We start from the raw sequence: 23,025 nt of genomic DNA, 5'->3' as shown, positions 1-23,025 counted from the left end.
GAGAACACCCAGTAAATGGTGAAAAGCCAAGTGGGTTTCCCACAATGTTCTATTTTTTCTTTGTAGTGATGCTGAGGATTGAACCCAGAGCCTTTCACGTGTTAAATAAATGCTCTACCACTGAGCAGCATCCCCAACTCTGTATTTGAATTCTTTAAGTTCAGAGTTCTTCTAGTCTCTTCTTGCTTTTGTTTGATCTCCAGTGCATTCAAACAACTTTTAAAACACAGTTTTCCAGGATCCGAACTGTCATTGGCAAGAGGATTAGAACACCACAGGTGTCCTTCCTTCCAAACGCTAATGTATCTTAGTTGAGAGTTAAAAGTCAGTCTCTCCCCATTTTATATGTTCTCTTTAATCTGTAATTCTTTCCTTGTCCATGGAAAAACACCCTCTGTGATTTTTCCCATTTCCCATAACACTCTTCACCATCCTCCACTTACAGTCACTTCCACTTAGCTTTCCTCCTCTGTGAACTTCGAGTCTCACTTGTCACCTCTGCCTCAACTCTTGCCAGTCTCCTGAGAAGTCTCATCCGTCATGGGTAGCATAGCAAATTTCAAAGATGCTTTCTTCCTAAAGCCATTCCATCCCTATATTTACTTTATTCTTTAACTCCCTTAGGATCAATAGCTGTTATCACAGTCTTTCAATATGCCGGCCACACTACTGTTTTACTTCTTTTCAGATGGACCCTTGTCCTTATGGGCAGTCACATGATGCATAAATGCTACAATTAACTTTCTTTTACTGCCACCATGCCTTAACCACAATAATCTACCCATAGATTAGTCACCACCCATGCCTTCTCCTTTTCTCCACCTAGACTGATGGGGGGAAAAGTCAGTCATGCCAATTCATTACACCATGCCTGATAATATATTTCTCCAAAATGTACTTGAAATTGTCTATGAATTATAGAATTGCAAGTAAACAAAGTTTTAAAAATACGTGTTTGAAGATAGCTTTCAGGTTTTGTTTTGTTTTGTTTTTCGAGACAGGGTTTCTCTGTGTAGCTTTGCGCCTTTCCTGGATCTCGCTCTGTAGACCAGGCTAGCCTTGAACTCACAAAGATCCGCCTGCCTCTGCCTCCCGAGTGCTGGAATTAAAGGCATGTGCCACCACCGCCCGGCTAGCTTTCAGTTTTGTTGTCTGTTTCTCCAGTCTTGATTTCAAAGAATAGAATCTGCTCTAATGTAGTTTTAGTTTCATGTGTAATAGAAGACTAAAGAAATGTAGACTTCATGATGAGATTTCAAAAACTCACTGAACTACCTGGGACTACCAAAAGGCCTTCCAAGAAGCTAGGAAATCAGGAGTTTGTCTACAAAATCAGGAAGTCACAATTAGAATTGTATTTAATTATTCCAAAGTCTTTCTAATTGTATTGCCGTAAGAAGGCATGGCTCCAATCAAGAATTTGCCAAGAAGTATGGTATCCAGTGGAATTCAGCCTGCAAAATAACCCCCAGTGATTCTTGCCTCTTGGTACCTATGCCCTTTTATACTGTCCTCCCACATTGAAAAGGGCTGACCTGTGTGGCAAATTGGATACAGTAAAAGTAGAATAGTCTATCTCTTGAATCTCTGTCATAAAAGATAATGCTTCTTTGATCACTCTTACGTCATTTCCACTAGAAGAAACCAACTGTCCTATTTTGAGAATAATGCAATACTCTGTAATGAAGCCCGTGTGAGCAAAAACAGTGGCATCTTCCAAGAACCAGGCATGAGAGCCACCATGGAAGTAGATCGCCTAGCCCCAGTCAGGTCTTCAGATGACTGACATCCCAGATGAAGTGACTGCAGCTTCATCAGAGACTTCACTACAGACTCCCCCTAAATCTCTGACCCACAGAAATTGTGAGGTAATAAAATGCTTGTTTTTTCAAGCCACTAAGTTTTGGAGTAATTTCATTGCAACAACAAATGACCAATATAGATAGCCACACCCTAGACTTGGATCAAAGTGCTTTGAATGACCTTACTGTCTTTCTTCTCCCTCATCATCCAACAGTTGAAGGCTTGTAGTGAGAGTTGTTTGTGTGTGTGTGTGTGTGTGTGTGTGTGTGTGTGTGTGTGTATTCATGCTGTATGTGAAATACATGTACATATGCATGCTTGGATGTGAAAGCCGGAGACTAAGAAGTGTGAGCCCCCTTGCCTGACTTTTTACATGGGTACTGGAAACTGAACTTAGGTCCTCCTGTTTACGCAGCAAACACTTTACCAATTGCTCTGATGCATCTCCCTCGCTCTAGCTGTTTCTTTCTGGGATTTCAAAATGTATTTTTAAAAAAAATCCTGTGAGACTTCCAGGGGAAAACCTCTGTTCTAGAGATGGCAATTGATAACTTTTTTGAAGTGTTTCCCATGTCTTCTTGAAAAGTATTTAATTTTAAAACATCATAGGTCATTCATTCGTCTTCAAATAATCTGCATATTTGGGGATGAGGGTCAAAGTGCTATCCTCTTTCAAAGTAACCAGAAAGACTGGTTTGAATAAATCAGATAAGTTCCTTTCAGGCTGTCCCATGGGCATAGATAGGGTATTTTGTAAAGTTCATCCCCATTTGACATTCCTCTTCCATTTTGTGCTTTTTACTTTAATCTGATACATATAAAGGAAGCAGTAGTTAAAGAGTGGATTTTAGTATCCATGAGAAAAACAGTCAATTTTTCTACATAGAGTGTAAATCTGTTTGAGGGTTGGCATTTACTCTGCCTAATCTACTGTGAGAATATTGTTCAACTTACCTCCTGTTTTAAGCCAATATATGTTGGAATTTGGACTTTTTATCATTTCACTATTTTGTTTAAGAATAGATTATGGGCCAAACTAATACCAGAAATGTTTGGAAATGTTTGCCTAGGAGTACAATCTAACCCCTTATTAAATGCCAAGGTGTGATTTTTTTCAGGTTCAACCACTGACAAATACAAATGCAGGCTTCATAAGTAAAGCTGACCTCCCCACAAAGGGATGTGTTGTGTAACCAGTGAGTGGAAACCTCCGTGGATGGGTTGCAGTAAAAAATTCAGCCCTGCTGGCCAATCATACTGTTTCATACACAAACTCAGGGGTTGGTTTCAGGACCCCCAGAGTTACTCAACTTCTGATATAAAATGGCACAGTACTTACCTGTAATCTATGTACACCCCCTTGTGTATTTTAAACATCTCTGAATTACTTCTAGTACCCCATATAAGGGAGACAGTTTTTATACTTCATTGGTTGGGACACAATGAGGAAAAAAGTCTATGCAATTTCAATATAGGCATCATGTAGCTTTGTCTGAATATTTTCAATCCAAGGTTAATTGAATCCACAGATGTAATAGGCACCAAGGATAAGCAAGGCCAAATGTATTTACACTCCTGCTTCTAGCACCTTCACTTCTAGGATTTTCCTTTTTAATTAAAATATAATTACATCATTCCCCCATCCCTGTTGTCTCTTTAATCCCCCCATGCCCCTCCCTCCAACACCCTCCATGTTTCCCCCTCACTCCCTCTCTAATTGATGGCTTCTTTTATTTCTATTATTATTGTTATGCATATGTGCATAAATATATAAATACAACCTGCCGAGTCTGTCCCTTTAGTGTGGCTTGTGGTTTCAGGCTGACGACTTTGTATTGATAATCCATTAGAGAGCTCATCCCTAGGAGAAGCTAATTCTCCTTCTTTCAGCAGCCATTAGTCGCCTGTAGTTCTTTGTCTAGGAGTGGTATTCTGTGATATTTCTCTATCATTGATAGCATGTTCACTGAGGAGGAGGATACTTCAAGCATCTCTGATAAGATCTCTTATTGAGAGTAGAAGGAAATGGGGGAGCCTTTGAAGACATTTCTCAGGATTCTGAGAAAGTACTTTTCCACTACTAAATTTCAACCTGACTCCAACATCTATATGACTGATAAGTCCATTTGTTTGAGGCTTCACCCATCAACAATCACTGAGATCCACAATGTTCCATCTGTCCTTCACACACAAACCCCAGAAGTGAATGGTTACAGGATACTCAAGGAGAGTCTAATCTGTGGATATGTAACTGTTTATATAAAACCTCATTATGGTTGCCTATAACCTATGTGTATCTTCCTATATGCTTTAAATCAGCTCTGGATTACTTACAATTCCTCATACAAGGTAAATACATTGTTCCACGGGAAAATGGAGTAAGAGGAGTCAACACTTTCTCTAGCTGTAGACTCTCACACCTTTAGCTGTAAGAGGTTAAAGGTTTAATTTTTTGATTTTTGGACTAATATATTAATTTGCTATTCTGTCACTTGGGGCCTTAGCTCTCTCCCACCTCACTTGATCCCTTGCCGGACTACAGTTTCCCTTTCTTAAAATAAACAAAAAAAATCACAGTTTTAAAACTACTGATCATATGATGCAAGTAGACCTGATGCTTGATTTTTTTTAAAAAAAGTGAATTTTGGTATGTTTGCTTCAAAATATTTTATTAACAAAAGTCTTATATAAACAATAAAAGGAAAGAAAAGTGTGTTTCACAATGAATAATATGCTGAGAGCATGTGTGTGGTTGTAGTTTCTAATTATAGAGTTAACCAGCTACAATGGACTAAAGGGAGAGTTAGAAAGAGTAGATATATTCTTATATTTTGAAACATTTCAAAGTTTAAAAAACATTATGCCAAATTTTAAGGGCAAAGAAAGCACATAATAAAATAGACTTTAAAAATTACAAATGAAAATCTGTACATCAAGGATATTTTTAAGGCCATCCCAGGTAAAGGGTGCTATGTAAGGCACGGCACCATGTAAAAAGAGATGAGGAACTTCAAGACTATAACATCCCATCAGGTGTTGCAAGTCTGGCCCATCTCAGCTTGTAGGATCATCTCTTCTTTTCTCAGGGGGAAAGTGTCAATGAGGTTGAAGAGAGCCATGGGTGTCACTAGGGAGACATAGCGTTCTTTGTCCATGCCATGCTTATCCACTAGCACCATGCTGAAGGAGTAGAGTGGTATTCGAAGCAACAGCCTGGAATAAACAAAAAGACTTGACTATGTTAAACCCTGACCCCCAAGACTTCTAGGGGGCAACCAGAGCCCTCTGGTAATACTTTGCAGAGAAATGCTTGATGCCATAAAGGACTGAATCATTTTTATGTCTCCACTACTCAAAGTGTGGAACTTGGACCCATAGCATCACATGAAAACTTGCACAGAAAGAACTTGCTCATGTCTGACCTCATACCTAACAAATCAGGATCTGGGTTACTAGTAAGATCTCTAGATAATTGGTATTTAGAAGTTGAGAAACTCTGCTTTAGATTTTTATGGCCTGGAAGATTTCAGGCTGGCTATGGTACTATAAACCAAAAGTTGCTACATGCATATAGAGCAAGGCTAGAAGATTTGGGGAACAGTAATGTCAGAACTAAAATGGTGATAGCTATCAGCAAGAATATTTTACCACTGGGGGGATATTTGACCATGTCTAAACACACTTTTGGTTGTCCTAAGAAGGGAGTTAGGTACTACTGGTATCTAATGGATAAAGGTCAGACATATTAATATATTTATCCTACAGTATACAGGCCAGCTTTTTAACCAGACAAATCCAGCCTCAAGTATCAAAAGGGCCAAAGTTGAAGAAGCCTGGACAAGGTGATCTTGATTAAAGTAACATTCAACAAATTATAGTGATGACTATCAGGAATACAATTAGAACTGTATGGGCTGACCTACACCCAGACATTCTTACTTATTTCATTATAATTAGTACCACAAATAATTTTTAAAAATACTCTGGTGCTGGGTGGTGGTGGCGCATGCCCTTAATCCCAGCACATGGGAGGCAGAGGCAGGTGGATCTCTGTGAGATTGAGGCCAGCCTGGTCTACAGAGCGAGATCCAGGAAAGGCACCAAAACTACACGGAGAAACCCTGTCTCGAAAAAACAAAAACAAAAAATTCAGGCATGGTTTCAACTGTGTGGTGTTTATAACACAAATGGATTTCATCTGTCTATACCTGCTGTATATCAATAACAGCAGGTTTAAATGAGAAAGCCAAGAGGCAAGTAAGCAGACAGCTGAGCCCAATGAAATAATGAGGCCACCAATCTCCTCTCCTGGTTTTTGTTCCAGTTGAAATGTCTTGAGGTTATGAAGCAGGCAGAACATACTCTGCCATATGAATTTAAAGTGAATTTGTTCATCTTATGAATGGTTCTGAGTTTTTTTAATTGTATAAAGGAAAGGTAGTAAGGTGGGTAGGTCAGTCAGAAATAGGGGATGAATTAGAAGAAAATATAATAACATACAAGTATGAAAATGCCTTAATGAAACCCATTCATTTTCATGCTAACTTGAAAAATGAATAAACATAGCATTGAATAAAATGTAAACTGACTGCACTTCTCAAGAAGCAGTTTCATGAAATGGGGAAATACTATTTTTCCCAGTGGAAAGCTAACTTGCTCATCCATATCTAGTGACTAGAAATCCAAAAGAAGGTGACTCCACTGCCTCCACCAGATAAATTCAAGCCCAAGGGGGTTCCAGGATCATAGAGGACTGAGAAATTGAGCAGAGCTCAGAGAAGAAAGGTGCCAAGCGATGCTGAGGCTGGAGCTTGTAGGGAGGATAGCTGAGGGAAACTGCATCGCGTGGTTTCATAGCAGTTATCAGGCCCAAATGAGAACATCCCCGGGGCTATCACACACATTCTTCATGTGACTCTTGTACCTTGATTAACACTGAATGTAAAAAAGGACCACTGCCATGGGAAAAGAGAAATGATCACATCAGCAACAGTAACATGAGTGGTTCCCACTGGAGCTGAGAGACCACAGACATCTCAAGAGACGGGTAATAAGGTACCTCACAGATTGTGGGTTTGGTTTGAGGGTGAGGTTGACAGTATTCCTGAGCTACATGATGACTATTATCAGATTGGAAGGAACTCTTCCTTGTCACCTTCCAGGGAAGTCTGAGAATAATATGACTATTAAAGTGATGTCCTTCTTGGTTCCTGTCAGCTCTGTTGATTTTTAAAACAATTTAAAATTACATCAAGATTTTATTATTGTTGTATATGTATTTATCTATGTATTTATCATGTATATGTGTATCTGTGTCTACCATCTATCTGTTATCCAAAGAAACTAATTTTATAAACTCTGCAACAAATTTTATCTTTATGTATGAATGTGTATGTAGTGTACATGTGTCTGTATCTGTGCTTACATGTGTGTGGGTATACTATATATGTACAGGCACATGTACATATGTGTAGATGTGGATGTGGTAGCCCAAGGTTGGCATCAGGTGACTGTCACAATGACTCTCCATCTTATACATCAAATTAGGGACTCTCAATTGAACTCAGAGCTCACTGATAAGGCTAATGTAGATTGCCAATTTGCTCCAGAGATCCCTGTCTCTGTCTTCCAAGGATGGAGTTATAGACAGGCCCATGATGCTGTCTTAGACTTTACTTAGGTTCTGAAGATCTGATCCAGTCTTCACGTTTATGAGGCAAGCACTTTATCCACTGAACCACCTCTTTAGTCCTCTGCAAAAAGTCTTGTTTAAGTAATTGATAAAGGATATGATGGAAATTTTTTTGTGTGTGTGATCTATACCCAAGCTAGAGTCATCTGGGAAGAAGTAACCTCAATTAAGAAAATGTATTCACCATATTGGTCTGTAGACAAGCCTATGGGGCATTTTCTTGAATTATGATTGATGTGGGAGGGTCCAGATCTTTGGGGGTGGTATAACCTCTCGGCAGGTGGTCCTGTGTGGTATAAAAGTGCAAGCTAAGCAAGCCAGGAAGAGCAAGTTGATAATCAGTGTTCTACTATAGCCTCTGCTTCAGTTCCTGTCTCCAGGTTCCATCTTGCCAAATGATGCTAGATTATGTCCAGGTTGCTTAAAACTAACCAGGGCATCTCTCTGTGATACAACTCTTAGGGAATTTTTGTGAACTTATTTGAACACCTTTGGTAGAATTCACCAAATGCCATTTCATTGTCTTCATAAAAATAACAAAGCACTGCATTTCACAGCCTCCTTTGAAGTTCAATTGTAATCATGTGATTAGTTCTGGCCAATGGACTGGGGGGTATAAGTAATACATAACATTTCCAAGGATAAACACAGAAGAGTATGCTATAATTTGGGTGGCAAGTGTCCCCCAAAGGCCCACATATTAAAGGCTTACTTAGGTCACACTACTGGAAGATGGTAGACTCTTAGAGAAGCGAGGTCTACCATGAGGATTTTAGGACATTTGCAGGCCTCTCTTTGAAAAGGATTATGAAACCCTGGTCTCTTTGTCTCTGTTTCCTGGCTCTTGATGTAAGCAATTTACATGGCCGTATGTTCCCTCTATGGTGAATGACCTTCACTAGAGACTCAAAGCAATAGAGTCCCCCCATCTCTGACTGTAGCCTGCAGAATTACGAGCAAAAGAAACAATTGTAGGGGTTACTTGCCTTTGGAATTTTGGTATAAGAAGAACCTGATTAATAATACCATTGTTTGCTTTTACTTTCTTTATGCATGTCTCAGACGTAAATGTACAAGATGGTGAAGTCATCTGGGACTGTAAAAGACAAGGAGACTTCTGGGACCTTGAGACAGAGACTTGCTCCGTCTTGTGCAGTATACAAAAGATAAAAGCTAGGCTAGAAGGGAAGATTTTTAGGGAGTATTAGTTTACCCTAATTACCCACCTCAAGGTGGCCAAGAGATACAAGAAAAAATGTAGGTTATTCTGAAATTGTCTTTTAGTTGTTAAAGCTCACTTTAATGCATTACTCAAGGTCTGACTATTAGGGCTCTAGCTTTATGAGTATGACAGAAAAGAGATACAATTGTTGAAACAGGGATATGGACAAGTGCTCTGCAAAGCTGGAGAAAAAAGAGATCAAGCCTGAAAGGGCTAATTACTATCTGTCCTAACATGAGCAAGGACTGCTGCTTAGGCCATTTTGTTTTCAACCTACACACACACACACACACACACACACACACACACACACAGAGAGAGAGAGAGAGAGAGAAAGAGAGAGAGAGAGAGAGACAGAGACAGAGACAGAGAGAGACAGAGAGAGAGAGGAGAGAAAATGGCTGGAGGGGGAAGAAGGAAACATTAGCGATTTTCCACTGCATAATTCAGTTGAACACGCAGGAACATGCCAATTAGCATGATTATAATACTCCCAGAATAAAAGCAATTAAGCACCAAAGACCGCCTGAACTAAATACTGAATAGAAAAAAAAAAATCGGGGAACCTGATCAGATACAAGTGCATCCATAGTGAGATACAAGTGTATCACAATGAAATTTAAGGCAAGAACACCCCCTTACCTGAGCTGCAGAGCTAGAGCTGGCGGCATAATCTTTGCTCTGATCCTGCCGATGAGGGTTGGGAACACTCCTACCAGTTCCACCACGGTGACATGTCGAAGATCCAGGCCACACTGTGCTTGCTGGAGGGGGAACCAACAGGGGAGGTGTGAGTATAACTAAGGAACCAGAGACCGGAACCCCAGCAATGATCTTGTGGGTGCTTCCTTGCTGACTCTAAATTGTTCTGAAAACAGTTGAAAAACCAAGGCTAATCTGATGCCTAGAAAACCTAAATATCTTTCTTGTGGAATTACACAAAACAGCCTGGCAATGGGACTTTGAAAACCTAAACACAATGGTTACACTAAGGTACTTCTAGACATGGTGGGACTTTGCATAAGTCAAATTTCCAAAAAGCATCCAAGACACCACCCTTATCCCCACCCTGAGGTTTCTAACTTCATTCTTACAAGGAATTAAGAATATTTTCCAGACTTGCCTTTTCTACACTAATTAACCACCCTCCGCATACTCCTATCCTATGCTCCCCATACCCTAACCCCAAGAAAACAAGGATAAGCAATTCCTGGGCTCTTAGCTGGCCTTGGGCAAGAGGCTTGTGGATGTGGCTCAGTCAACTCCATGTCAGAAGGTCTCAACAGGAGTAGCAGTGACAATCAAAGCCAACAAATTGAACAGAAGATAAACAAGATGAATCTAACTGAATGGGAAAAACCATTTTAAATCCTGAACTAAGTCAAGCAAGTCTTCCTTGAAGGTGAGTGTGAAAGTGTTGATGAGAGGACAAATATAAGAATATCTAGATCCAAAATGCCATAGCCAACTAGCTGATCAGCAGTTTATCCAGGGCCTGAAAGGACAGCAACGGGCTAAGGCTGAGGGCTACCAAAACCTCTCCAAAAGAGGCAAATACTCAAGCTTACAGTGACTCAATGGCTTTTAACATAAGTACTCGATTCTATCACTGCAATCTAAAAGTAGTCATAATCAATATGCAGGTGAATAAATGGGGCTGCGACCGATAAAAATCTAGCTTTCAAAATCCAGCAGCAATAGGCCAAATTTGGCGCATGAGCCAAGGCAAGTTTATTGGCTTATTCATTTTTCTAGGGCTAAGAAGAGCTCGAGGCATGTGTGGCCATGCCATGCTGCTTTGCCAAGGACCATAAAACCAGCTAAGCATATACATTTTCATTTTATGAGGAGCAAGAAGATCATGCTAGCTGGTTTTCTGTCCACTTGACACATCTGAGAGGAGGAAACCTCAATTAAGGAAATTCTTCCAGAAGATCCAGTTGTAGGCAAGCCTGTAGGGCATTTTCTTAATTAGTGATTGATGGGGGAGGGCCCAGACCATTGTGGGTGGTATGTGGCGATATATTGTGTACCCTAATAAACTTGCCTGAGGATCAGAGGACAGAGCCAGCCACTAGATTAGACATAGAAGTCAGGCAATGGTGGCACACACCCTTCATCCTATCACTCAGGAGGCAGAGATCTGTTTGGATCTCTCTGAGTTCAAGGTCACACTGGAAACAGAGCCAGGCAGTGCTGGCACACACCTTTAATCCTAGTACTGGGAAGCACACATGCCTTTAATCCCAGGAAGTAGTATGGCAGGGCAGAGAAAGGTATATAAGGCGTGAGGAAACAGGAACTCACTCTCTTTAGGCTGAGGATTTCATATAGGTAAGAACTAGTGGCTGGCTGTTCTGCTTCTCTGATTTTTCAGCTTTCACCCTGATATCTGGCTCTGGGTTTTTTATTAAAAGACCATCTAGATTCAAACAACAGTGGTGCCATTCTTGGGCTGGTGGTCTGAGCGCTATAAGAAAGCAGGCTAAGCAAGCCATAGGGAGCAAGTCAATAAGCAGCACTCCTCCATGGCCTCTGCATCAACCCCTACCTCCAGGTTCCTGCCTTGCTTAAGTTCCTATCCTGACTTCCTTCAGTGATGAACTAAGAATGTGGAAGCATAAGCCAAATAAACCATTCCTTTCTAAATTGCTTTTTGTCAAGGTGTTTCAATATAGCTAGTAACCCTAACTAAGACAGAGGTATACAAGGGCAGGTAGGGTGACAGGGATTTATGATACAGATTTAGTGAATTTGGTTCTTATCAAGGTAGCCCAAACATTTCATATGGCTCTTCACAGTTCATGGGCAACCTGTTCAGATGACAAAGAAAACAGTGAAAGAAAGACTCGTTATTCATTGTACTTGTGCTGAGTAGTAAACTGCTGCCTTTGATTAAACCAAGATTGTTCAAACGGGACTAAATGAATGAGAAATCCTAGAAGAGAAGTGCAGCATATCCTGCTTCTTTAGCATTCAGTGAAGTTGGCCACTCATTGCCATGCAACTTCAAGACAAAATCAGGCAACTGCTAGTGTGACTCTTGCAGTTTCTCCCTCCCCCAACATGTTGATTGTCTCATCCAGTAGCAGCAAAATTCACCTTCATTAGAGGAGGTGGAATTCCCAAGGAGGGATACGGTGCCTAGAGGCTTTCGGATGCCTTGTATCCCCTTAGCCAGTCTATTGGGAAGATAACTGATTGATCACCTCCAGTCTATGAATGTGCTGGACAGGATCAGCAAAGACAATTGTTCTTTGGCTGGGCATGGACAACATGTCAATTAAGCTTATTAGCAAAGACAGACAAACCTCGCTGGTTGGAGAATGATTGGGTTAGCTCTGGGGAGTCAATGTTAATAAGGTTATACACCAGCACCAGAAATGAATGACTGTCTCTAAAGTGCTGGTCCCTTAAACTCACCCTAAATGCATTAGACATTGAGTCTGGCCTTTGCTTTTAGTGAAGTGCCTGTCTTCTTCCTGTTAGAGGCCTCCCTCCCACTTTAGCTGTGCCTCAAGGCCTCACCTGCAGCATTCCCAGCTGCAGTCTGTAGAGGAGGTTTCGAGCCGTAGGTGTGGACACAATGAGGAGTCTCCTTTTCTCATAAAACTGATCCAGAAGTGCGGCTGCTGTTCTGACACCAACATTGACATTCATAGCTGTAATCAGAAATGGTCGCATAAGTTCCAAAGCCTTAACTTAGCCAGTCACATACAAAACCCTAAGTAGACCCTGAGATGAGAATTCATGTGTAAGTAGTTGATTTGAGAAGTGAGTTCACGAAGCACCTGCAGCAGACAAGGTGCCCTAGCTTTCCTTTGCTGCTGTAACAAATCACATTAAACTTAGTAGCTTAGTCGAACGTAAATTCATTGTTCGTTCAATATGGCCAGGGAGAGCATGAGTCAAGGTGGTTTAATTATAGTTCTTCCACAGATACGGATAAATGACCAACAGCCCTAAAGGATTTGGTCAGTACACAGAGCAGCAAACATTCTGGCCCTGAAAAAGAAATCACAAAAGAAAAATGAGAACACACTAGGTAGGGCTTATGAATGTGGTGCTAACATTTCAAACTTCAGGTCAGCTTTAAAATCACGGTTCATTTACATTTTCATTCAGTCAACTGCACTGAGTGACAGCTATGTGTCAACTTCTGGGCCGTTGTTTTGAATGAGAGGCAGCTGTTATCTCTAACATGGCCTTTGGGGCTCACGGTCTCGGTCAATGTAAATCGACTTTACATAACTGTACAATTTCAATTTTTCTAGTAGCTTCATTACAAATGTACAAGCAAATATGTGACAATAGCTTTGTATGTCAACCCAATATATCCAAATATTTCAACATGCAAGCAACACAAAAAGTAGGGATACTTCCTATTCTTTATTGTGTTAAGACTTTTAAATCAGTGTATCTTTTACACCAGACAACATATCTAAATTTGGACTTACTTCAAGTGCTCCATGCCCATATATGGCTAGCAGCTAGATAGATTTATGAAATTATTTGACAATATATCGCAGGCCTCGGTGTCACAAAAAATGGACATCAAGTACTTAGCTGAGGAGTCTGAGACATATGTGGCTTTTCTGCTCTGAATGGTACGGTTAAAGGAGGGGAAAAGGAAGACATACCTGGCATTGAGAAAAGGGGACTCATAGAAATAAAAAATTAGTCTGGAGTTTCCTAGGTAGTCTAGATTTCACACTCTCAGCCCAATTGCTGTTCATCAGTAAGAACCACTGGCTGGGACGTGTTGAATGAAGGCTTACCCTGTAACTACTCTATTACAACATTCAGTAGACGACCACATTTAGGAGAGGTATGATTCTCTCCATTTTACACAGGAGGAAGGATTTCAAGTGCCCAAGATATGTATGACACTTAAGCCAATGATGCAAGGCCGGAATTATACTGTCTAAACACAGCAGTGTACTAGCATTGAAAACTCGATCCTCAGCTGTAAAGTAGAGAGATAAATGTAAGTAAACACGCGATTGGCTTAATGTCACTAAAGACTGGCCTCCAGATTGTTTCTTAGAAGATAAGAAGGGGGGATCAGAGAACAGACAAAAACAAGACACCTTTTTCACCTACTCAGATGAGCAGAGATGACAGTGAATTTTATGGTGTAAAGGCGCTAAAGCTGCTTTTACCCGCTCTGGAATCAGGGGTTTCAGATTCTGATGCTAGCTAAAGAAAGAACTGCACACATACCTGCACAGGTGGGCTCTGTGCCAGACCAAGCCAGATTGGACTGGCATACTCGGGCAGGACTACCCTGAAGTTCATAGCCACCGATACAGGAGAATTCACAAGTAGCTCCATAGTTATCACCATCACTGGAACATTTCATGTAACCATTCTCTGGGACATTGAGTTTGCCACAGCGCCTGACTGTAGGGGACACAAACCCAGAATAACCTTAGCCCCGAGCACTCTTCCATAAAGTAACCAGAGAAGATGAGGCCCCGGGTTTGCCATGAAGTTATACATCAATTAGCGAAATGAGTGGGGGGCAAGGATGACTATTATCTAATGCCCCATAATGCTCATCACCCATACCAATGGGACTCTTGAGAGAGCAGCATTAGCCCCCTCATGTGACAGATAAGGACCCTGAGCCCTGAACAGTAAATGATACTGACTACCTGGCCAAACCATGAAACACCAAGTTTTCAAAATATTTTCTCAGGTAGACCAAAGGTCTGCAAGACCTAAAAGCTGGGACTCCTGACCACTCGGGTTGTTTATTACAGGTATTAGAGATATTAGCTCAGAGATGGAAAAATTATGAAGTGGTAGTCTTCTTGGACAGACAGCTGTGGGCTCCCGTGAAACTAGTTGTGTTTCCTACGTAACGCCCCTCCCCCCAATGTTGAAACCCAGGCATGAAGATGGAATGCTTCCCTCAGCATCACCAAAGCCTAATCCAAAGCTGGCAGTAGCCCTACTACAAGGGGCATTCAGAACACTCCCGCTTAGCCGCCTGTTCCCTCTCTGTGACAGTCACCAGGAAGCAACAGTCTCTCTCACCTCTTACTTTAACTCGAAACTTGCAGGTGCCCTTGTTCTCAGCTCTGTCATAGACTGTGTATTCAATCTTGTGGTCTCCTTCTGGAAAATTCGAGCCTGGAGGGAGGCCTTTTAGAATAACACTTAAGGAAGAAAGCAGAAATACCCAGGATTATGCTTGTGTACTAAAAAGCAGCTGTTGAGCTCTGAGCCTATCAAGCAGAACCGAGGTTCTGTGAGGAGCGGTCTCCTCAACTTCCCTCTGCTTCACCGGAGCAATCTGATCTCAGCTGAGGGGAGATTCGCACAGAACAGGGCTTGTGGGCTGAGCCTGCATGTCTTCCCTGTTTGGCAGACAACACAATGCTTTCTGAGGAAAATTCTTTCAGAGTACAGTTTATTTGGCAATTTGGGCCTATAACAAGGTGCCAGAATGTTCCTTGCTTTTTCTATCTGGGTCAGTGAAGACCTTTCTGAGCAAATGGTAAATTCTCTGTGAATCCTTGACTGTCCTAATACTATGTTAGTAAAAGCAAAACGTGTTGTCTGCTTTATATAAACCTTACATGTATCAGGCATGGTTTATTATTTATTATTTAATTAATCCTCATAGAACTATTTTGCAGGAAAGGAAACTACAGCAACAAAAGGCTAAGGGACTTGGCCAGGATTGCACAGCATGGGGTGAGTACAGCATCTATCTTCGTAGCTACTTGACACCACCACCAGTTGGTATAACATAATGAAATGACAGCTTTGGGTTAGTTTTTAATGTATAGAAAACTCACCTTTTCACTGCGGCTCCTAGGAATGATGGCATTTGATGATAATGGCCACATGGAATCATCATTGTCACCACTAAGGAACACTTTACATATAGGTGGGACACACTTACAAGGCATGTGCACTGTGGGGTCTTGGGGAATTGTCAGAAATCCCACCACTCAGAGATGTCATTTTTTACTTTAGATGCCTTAAGATCTTAAGATCCTTAGACAGTAAATGTAAATTCAGATAAACCCCAAAAGAGTCGTCTTTCAAGTAGGAGTGGCGGCTAATTTCTCTGAGACTCCATTTCATCATGAAAATAACAAGAGTCATCAAGGGGACTCAAAAGAAACACCTATGTCAGAGCTTGCCCATACACCCTTCCCCGCAGAAGCAGACTGCATCAAAACAGCCTGGACTAGATACTGGGGAGGGGACTCATAGGCTATGTGCTAAGGAAGCAAGGAGCCCAGCATGAGTTGATCAGGGGACAAGTCAGCTTTCTCTGAACTCATGCTGCCACAGTGCCTTACTCCTGGTACCCTCCTCCAAGTCTGTGGGACTGTATCCAAGCTGCTGTTGTAGACTATTATTTTAAGATGTGTTACATCTGTTTATGCTGTGGAACATTTGTTTACTGATGCAAAAATGTGTTGCATTCTTTTATGTTGCATCTGTTTAACTCCGTGAAGCTGTGTTACTCTGTCTGACTAAAACACCTGATGGTCTAATAAAGAACTGAATGGCCAATAGCAAGGCAGAGAAAGGATAAGTGGGGCTGGCAGGCAGAGAGAATAAATAGAAGGAGAAAAAGAGAGAAAGAAAGAGGATCAAGGAGCAAGAAGGAGAGGTGCCAGGGGCCAGCCACCTACACAGCCAGCCATGGAGTAAGAAGAAAAGAAAGGTATCTATCTATCTATCTATCTATCTATCTATCTATCTATCTATCTATCTAAAGATACAAGCCCAGAGGCAAAAGGTAGACAGGACAATTTAAGTTAAGAAAAGCTGGCTAGAAATAAGCCAAGCTAAGGCTGGGTATTTATAAGTAATAAGAAGTCTCCATGAGTATTTATTTGGGAGCTGAGTGGCAGGCCCCCAAAGAGCAAGAGTTAAAAAAAAAACAAAAAAAAAGAAAAAAAAAAACACCAACAATACTGCTGAACTCTGGAGGCAGATAGCTGCACTGAACAGAGGGTCAGGGTTTACCATGGTCCTTCTGTTAAATGTCACAATTCTAACCTTAATAACAGGTCCTCCACAAAACTGCAAAGCCTTTAGACACATTCTAATACCCCCAGTTTATCCTGCTATGAATAAGACACCTAATCCTTCTTATTAGTAAATGTTATGTTATTGCTAACAATGTATACAAAAAATGTTTTGTCTTGAGCCCTGCAGTGTTGACAAGATTCTAGAAATTATATCCCTGCCTAATGGCCCAAAATGACATAAGTCAGAAGCACCCAGGTATGGAACCTCTGCCGGGAGGTCCAACTGAGCCATGAACTCTAATGTATAGATGTGCATGCTGACATATTGTTAGGGTACATATCCAAATGGTAGATTAGAGCAGCATGTGACCACCCCTTACTTGGTTGGACATCACACTATGAATGAAGTGGCCTAGGAAAACAGGCTTGAGGCAGGGAAGAAGTCAGAGGACGCCTTCACTTGGATCACAAGCTTTTCCAAGTGTTTGATGTGCTCAAAAGTTTAAAAACAAAAATGCAGCCAGGCGTTGGTGGTGGTGCACACCTTTGATCCAAGCACTCGGGAGGCAGAGCCAGGCAGATCTCTGTGAGTTCGAGGCCAGCCTGGTCTATAGAGTGAGATCCAGGAAAGGCGCAAAGCTACACAGAGAAACCTTGTCTTGAGAAAACAAAACAAAGCAAAGCAAAACAAAAACAAAAACAAAAAACCCAAAATGCGAAGTTTTGAAACAGGAACAGACAACAGACAAGGAATGGAAAACTTCTGCATCAAACCGTAACCACAGACTAAAAAGCGGCACAGCACTTGGCTTAGCATGAGAGACACAGAAGGCTTCCAAATGGGTGTGAGGGCTTAGGAAGGCCCGGGGATATGAGAAGGAGCCCTTTTTATAAGCAACTGGAGAGAGAGTAGATCCCTGCATTAACCAGCTGCCTTCTTTTGCCTTTATCTCTTCCTCTTTCCTCCTTCCCTCTACCCTTTCTTTTTTTCTATCTTTCACCAATAAATCTTAAATGAGTGTTAACTATGTGCCAGGTACAGTTCTAGCCCTTAGGACTAATGTACTGAATGTATTGTAGTAAAGACAGGCAAGAAAAAAAAGACAAATAATATATATTTTATGCTGTTATTTACAAATAAACTATATAGTATGTTGGATGGTGACCAGAGTGACCAGGTCTGAAACGTAAATAGACCAGTATAGATACACTCCACTTTGGGTAGTAAATATCTCACATTTAGGAAATGTCAGAACATTTCCTAGGAGACAACATAGGTTGGAAATATAGGTCAGCACCCATGCTTACCTATAATGTACAAGGCTTCAAGGAAGGAGAGGAGAAGAAAGGGAGGGAGGGAGAGAGAGAGAGAGAGAGAGAGAGAGAGAGAGAGAGAGAGAGAGAGAGAGAGAGAGAGAGAGAGAGAATTGCAGCTGCCAAGGTTCATGTTTGACTTACTCAGTAAGAATGCCATCTGCTGTATCTCTTCCCTCTGGGGTTTCCCAGGACACCCGGACTGTTAGCTTATTCGGTTCAGCAATACGTTCTTTCACACTTGGGCACTTGATTCTAGGAGGTTCCATATCTTGAAAAGATAAGCCAATCAAGAAATCATTTGTTAAACTGGTGGCCAACACTCATCATCTGACAAACCAAGACCTCTAGACTCTTGCCATTTCGGAAGAGATAGTTCTCTCTGGATTTCTCCTCTATCCTTTCATCCTGCTTTCTCTCTTTTGCTGAGTTTTACAGACCTCTTAGGACTCACCTGCACAAAATAGACCTTCCATTCTCTACCATTGCTACATGTACTGGGTATATTCTTCCTAACTCTGTATACTGACTTAGCAACAGCACAGTTACTCAGCTAAAGCCAGAAGCCATTCAGCTTTAGTGAGACTGCTCTAATTTAAAGACAGTGTTGTAGAATACCAAGCAAAGGCACCAACACTATCACCTACTTTGATTCAACTCAATGCAACAAATCTTTTATGAGTGCCAACTTTGTCCAAGGGCATCATTCCAAATGCTGGCATTTGAGGTGGAAGTGAATCTGATGCTAAAAATTTACCAGAGTTTACCGTGTATTGGGGTGCTTATTTCACCCAAAATTACATCTATCAGGAGGCAGAGAACAGCATTGTTCTGGCTCAGGCAAACTTGAATGCCCTGGATATGTAATGGAGCCACCTCTCTCGGTTTATACATATTCACAGTGGCCTCACAGGGTTTGGGTGCATTATTTAAGTTACTCCACACCCCCTCTATCCAGATGAGTTGATAATGAGGGCTGGAAATGAGTGAGATGCTAATTCTGCATTGGGCTGTGTTGCCTGTGATCAAAGCTGAAGTGAAGGCACAGGAGGAAATTTAGAGGTTTCCCAGTTCGCCTTGATGGCAAGCAGGTGGAGAACGTATTTAAAGACAGCATGTGGTAGGCAGCTTTGCATTGCTTTTCATAGCAGCCCATAATGATCTAAATGCTATTACGACCTGGGTGAAAAGTGAACGTCCTCTATGCTGCTGATTCAAATCTCTCAGAGACTAACTGCGTCAGGTAAAGGCCTTCACACACTTTCCCCTGTAGCTTATCTAAGGATTGCTCATTTTATGCAGTGTAAGAAATAATGAATATTGAATATTTTTTCAAACAGTTTTACCTTTAGTTACCCAAATTTGCTTTCATTCTATGTCATGCTTCAATGGACTGTGAATTTGCAGCCTTCTTACACTGATCTTAAATTGAATAACTATCATATTTCTTTGAATTTAAGTCATGATCAACTATAAGATGCACCCCAGCTCCAATGACATTAAAATATGAAAGCTATGCCTAAAGAATTAATAAAATAATGTATATGTGTCACAATAATATGGAGTATACTTAAATCTACCCGAAGTATCCATTTGTGGTTACTAAGTTCTTAAAAATAACCTTTTTTTTTATTACTATGCTAGGCAATAGAAGGCATGCCTTCATAATTCAGGTGAGCATTTCAGTGTCAACGTCTTGGGTGGCTCAGACAAGTGTTGAATGACTGCTGCCCATCGATCACAGATAGCTGGCAATTGTTTTCTAGAAAACCTGCTTCCACAGAAGGTAAAGCAGAAGAAGAGGGGCTGAGGATGGGCTCCTGATTTCCATGTAAAATTACACTGTATTATTTATGAGTGAAGAGAGATTCTTGGTCTGTACATCAGGTAAACTAAATGTGGATGATACAATGTCTGTTTTCCTTGTGTCAGCTGGGTGATCTGGGAGGGGCGGGACAGGGGGTGGGAGACTCAGAGCTTCCCCAAAACAGCTTGTCTGCCTAACATTGATCAGTCAAAAGTGGCCTAGTTGTTCAGATGGAGAGCTTCTTCAAATACGAAACAAATATACATCGTACCATATAGGAAGCAATATTCTCTGAACCCTACGTGCCCACTCTAGCCTAAGTGCTATCTTTGCGTGAGTTCATTGAATTGTCACACCTAATGTTAAGTACTAAGTTAGCAATTAAATCAATGTCCCTAGCATTCCCATCTATAGACTGGAAAGCATGTCTGCTCTTTTTGGAGTTTCTTGTGTTCTGGTATTTAAATACACCATTCCATATTTTAAATGTATTTTAAGAATTCAAATGCTTCTCTCTCTCTCTCTCTCTCTCTCTCTCTCTCTCTCTCTCTCTCTCTCTCTCTCTCTCTCTCTCTCTCTCTCTTTCTGTGTGTGTGTATTCTTGTTGTTGTTGACCTGGTGTTTGCATCCAACCTTTATAAAAATGCATATTCTCTTCAGATTATTTACCACAGCTTCTCTATAAATCCTCAAAGGACATCAAAAAGACTAGATTCTGAAGCCTCTTTAAACAACTGTGCTCTCTCTCAGTTGACAGGACCAGCCTGTAGATGCTGGTGCTCTGGAGAGCTAAGCCACCATAGCTTCTTAGAGTTATGATACATTTCCATGAATGAAATGGAGAAAGTTACTATAGAAACATAATTACTATTCCCCTCAAAGTCCAGATGCCTACAAAGTCAGTTATTGTGTGGAAATCATGAAGCCTCAGTGAAACTCCTCTTCTCTGTTCTCTGCCCCATTCAACTGGAGCTATTTGACGAATCATGCCCCTTCCCTGTATTCCACTTTCCTTTCTGAGTAGAAAATACAATAATCAGATATACTGTGCTGTATCAGCGTTGGCAGCAGAACTATTTACCCAGGATTCTTTAACATGTGCTGGAAATAAGGGGAGAGCCACAGGAACAGTGTTTTGGTAACAATGAACTCAGAGACCCTCTGTCAGTTTCAGACCTTGGCTGTTGTGGCAGAGTCTGGCACTTTACCTTCAGATCAGTCTAGTTTGGAGGCGGTTGTCATGGAAAGCAACTCAAATGGCTTTAGGTCACAGTGGGGGGTAAGAAAACAGGCAGGGGGGGAGGGGGGAGGAGGAGAAGAAGAGGGAAAGACTAAGATTCAGTCAAACTCTAGTCAATACAGTTTTCCTGAGCCACAGTGCTTTCTGTGTGCAGGAGGCCCTTAATCATTATAACCTGAGCCATAATGGCTAGCAGAGAGCAGCCGTCCTCATGGAACACTGTCCAAATTTCCAACCCACAGTGTCTCTTGGATCAATAATTTATCTGTTCGAAGCCGCTTAGTTCTGGGCAGTCTGTTGCACAACTACAGACAAGTGAGACAAATGTAAGAGTCTGAAGACTGGAGGGAGGGAAGGGAGGGGGAAACTGTACAATTGTGTTTCAAATAGAAGTGGATTTTTTTCAAAGAATCTGAGCGTGATGATGGAGGCCAGAGCCATCTGTTTCCTGGGGCACACGAAGACATGACTGCCAAGGCAGAAGAAAACTTGTCTCGGAAAAAAAGCTTGCCCAATCGTTGTCCTTTCTCCAGCCAAAGGACAATCCCCGTGGATGCCTCTGGAAAGTGCTTCCATTTCTTTGGCACTGCAAGATTTCAAGGAACTTTCCAGAAACAACCAAAGAAACCAGAAGGGAGGCCGTGAGCAAGCAGCACAAGCAAAGGTGCCCAACTGTCGACTCATTTGTAGTCGAGAAGGCCACTCACTAAAAGTCTGCCTGTTCAGTCACAGTGGTAAATCAGGTGAGCCAAAACTGGGATCGGTATTTCCGTCAACCAAGCCATTGTAAAACTGAAGTTAGATTCCTGATGATATGTGATGGATGTGTATATGCATTCCTTACCAGCCCAGGAAACATTCATCTAAACTAATCTATAACAGTGTACCGGTGCCCTTATTCCTAACCCTGCTGATAGCAATGGAGAAGTGAATTGAAGGCCAACAAATATCCCCCATGGATCGCTGGCTAAACCAACTCATCAGACAACAAAATATTTGCCTTCAGTTTCCATATCTTCTATCTCAAAGATATAGTTTCTTCCAGGATTTAACTTGTGTGACTGAATCACTGTCCACTCTGTAGAAAGTATAAAAAGAGAGAGGAATTTCACCAACCAAGCTGGTTTGTACATTGTCCTTTGTTAAAGCGACAAAACGGGTATTCTCTTTGTGTCAAAAGGCATTTGCTAAATTTTCTTCATCCACGCTTTTAAAACTGTCTTTTTTTTTCTTGTTGTTTTGGTCCATAGCTGAGAGGTACGTCTACTTAAAATGAGGTCTCTAAATGAGGATTTGTGTTCACTCTTACTCACTCTTATTGCCCATTGTTCTATGGAACCAAATAAATGAAAATGGACAGAAATTAAAAATATCTCAGCACACAGTGCCAGTTTCAGCCAATGGAGGAAAGGGCTTCTTAACTTCTTTACTCCCCTGCACCTTAGAGTATGCTTTCCCTCTACCCATATGACCCCATTCATTTCTTAAATAACTGAATTGGACTTCAGTCTGAGACAGAGAATTTTGACTTGTGGCACTTACAATTAGCCAGACCCCAGAAGTGACCACCTTGGAGTCAAAGAATGCCCAGCCTTCCCAGTTTGCAAGAGAACTGGGTTAGCTTTCCTAGCACTCAGCACAGTGCGGGCCAAAATGTGCTGTTTAAGGTTGTGTGGAAACCTGGGAACAACTCAAGCACCATGTGTCAGCTCCTAAAATAGGCTGAGGCTCTGAGTTATACTCAAGGAAGCCTGTTCCTGCCAGCACACAGGCAAACTTATTAATAAAGCCAAAGAAGTAAATGATAGCTTTGGAGCAAAACTCACTGGGGACAAACTCCAGCTTGTCTGTCACTGAAATTGCAGAAAGTACAGCCTGCTTACTCTGTCTGTTCCTTTTCATTTACCTTAGAGTGCTAAGCTCTTGGGGACCCTGCACCCCACT

The 23,025-nt window shown here is 41.4% G+C and overlaps 1 protein-coding gene across 2 annotated transcripts in view; it reads right to left on the bottom strand.

The window, feature by feature from the left end:
* Window positions 1-4,820: 4,820 nt before the first annotated feature.
* Srpx (sushi repeat containing protein X-linked) overlaps window positions 4,821-23,025 on the bottom strand; it is a 73,944-nt gene continuing 55,739 nt past the window's right edge. For both annotated transcript variants that reach the window (XM_059250799.1, XM_059250802.1), the window contains 6 exons: window positions 18,179-18,305; window positions 14,760-14,881; window positions 13,941-14,120; window positions 12,246-12,379; window positions 9,360-9,481; window positions 4,821-5,016 (listed from right to left, as the gene is read on the bottom strand). In XM_059250799.1, the coding sequence (XP_059106782.1) occupies window positions 4,833-5,016; window positions 9,360-9,481; window positions 12,246-12,379; window positions 13,941-14,120; window positions 14,760-14,881; window positions 18,179-18,305 (869 nt within the window). In that variant the 3' untranslated portion in view covers window positions 4,821-4,832. The remainder of the gene's footprint in view (window positions 5,017-9,359; window positions 9,482-12,245; window positions 12,380-13,940; window positions 14,121-14,759; window positions 14,882-18,178; window positions 18,306-23,025) is intronic.

This window comes from Peromyscus eremicus, chromosome X (assembly GCF_949786415.1).
Source record: "Peromyscus eremicus chromosome X, PerEre_H2_v1, whole genome shotgun sequence".
Lineage (NCBI taxonomy): Eukaryota > Metazoa > Chordata > Mammalia > Rodentia > Cricetidae > Peromyscus > Peromyscus eremicus.
The sequence above is the reverse complement of the archived record's forward strand: the minus strand, read 5'-3'. Positions and strand labels throughout refer to the sequence as shown.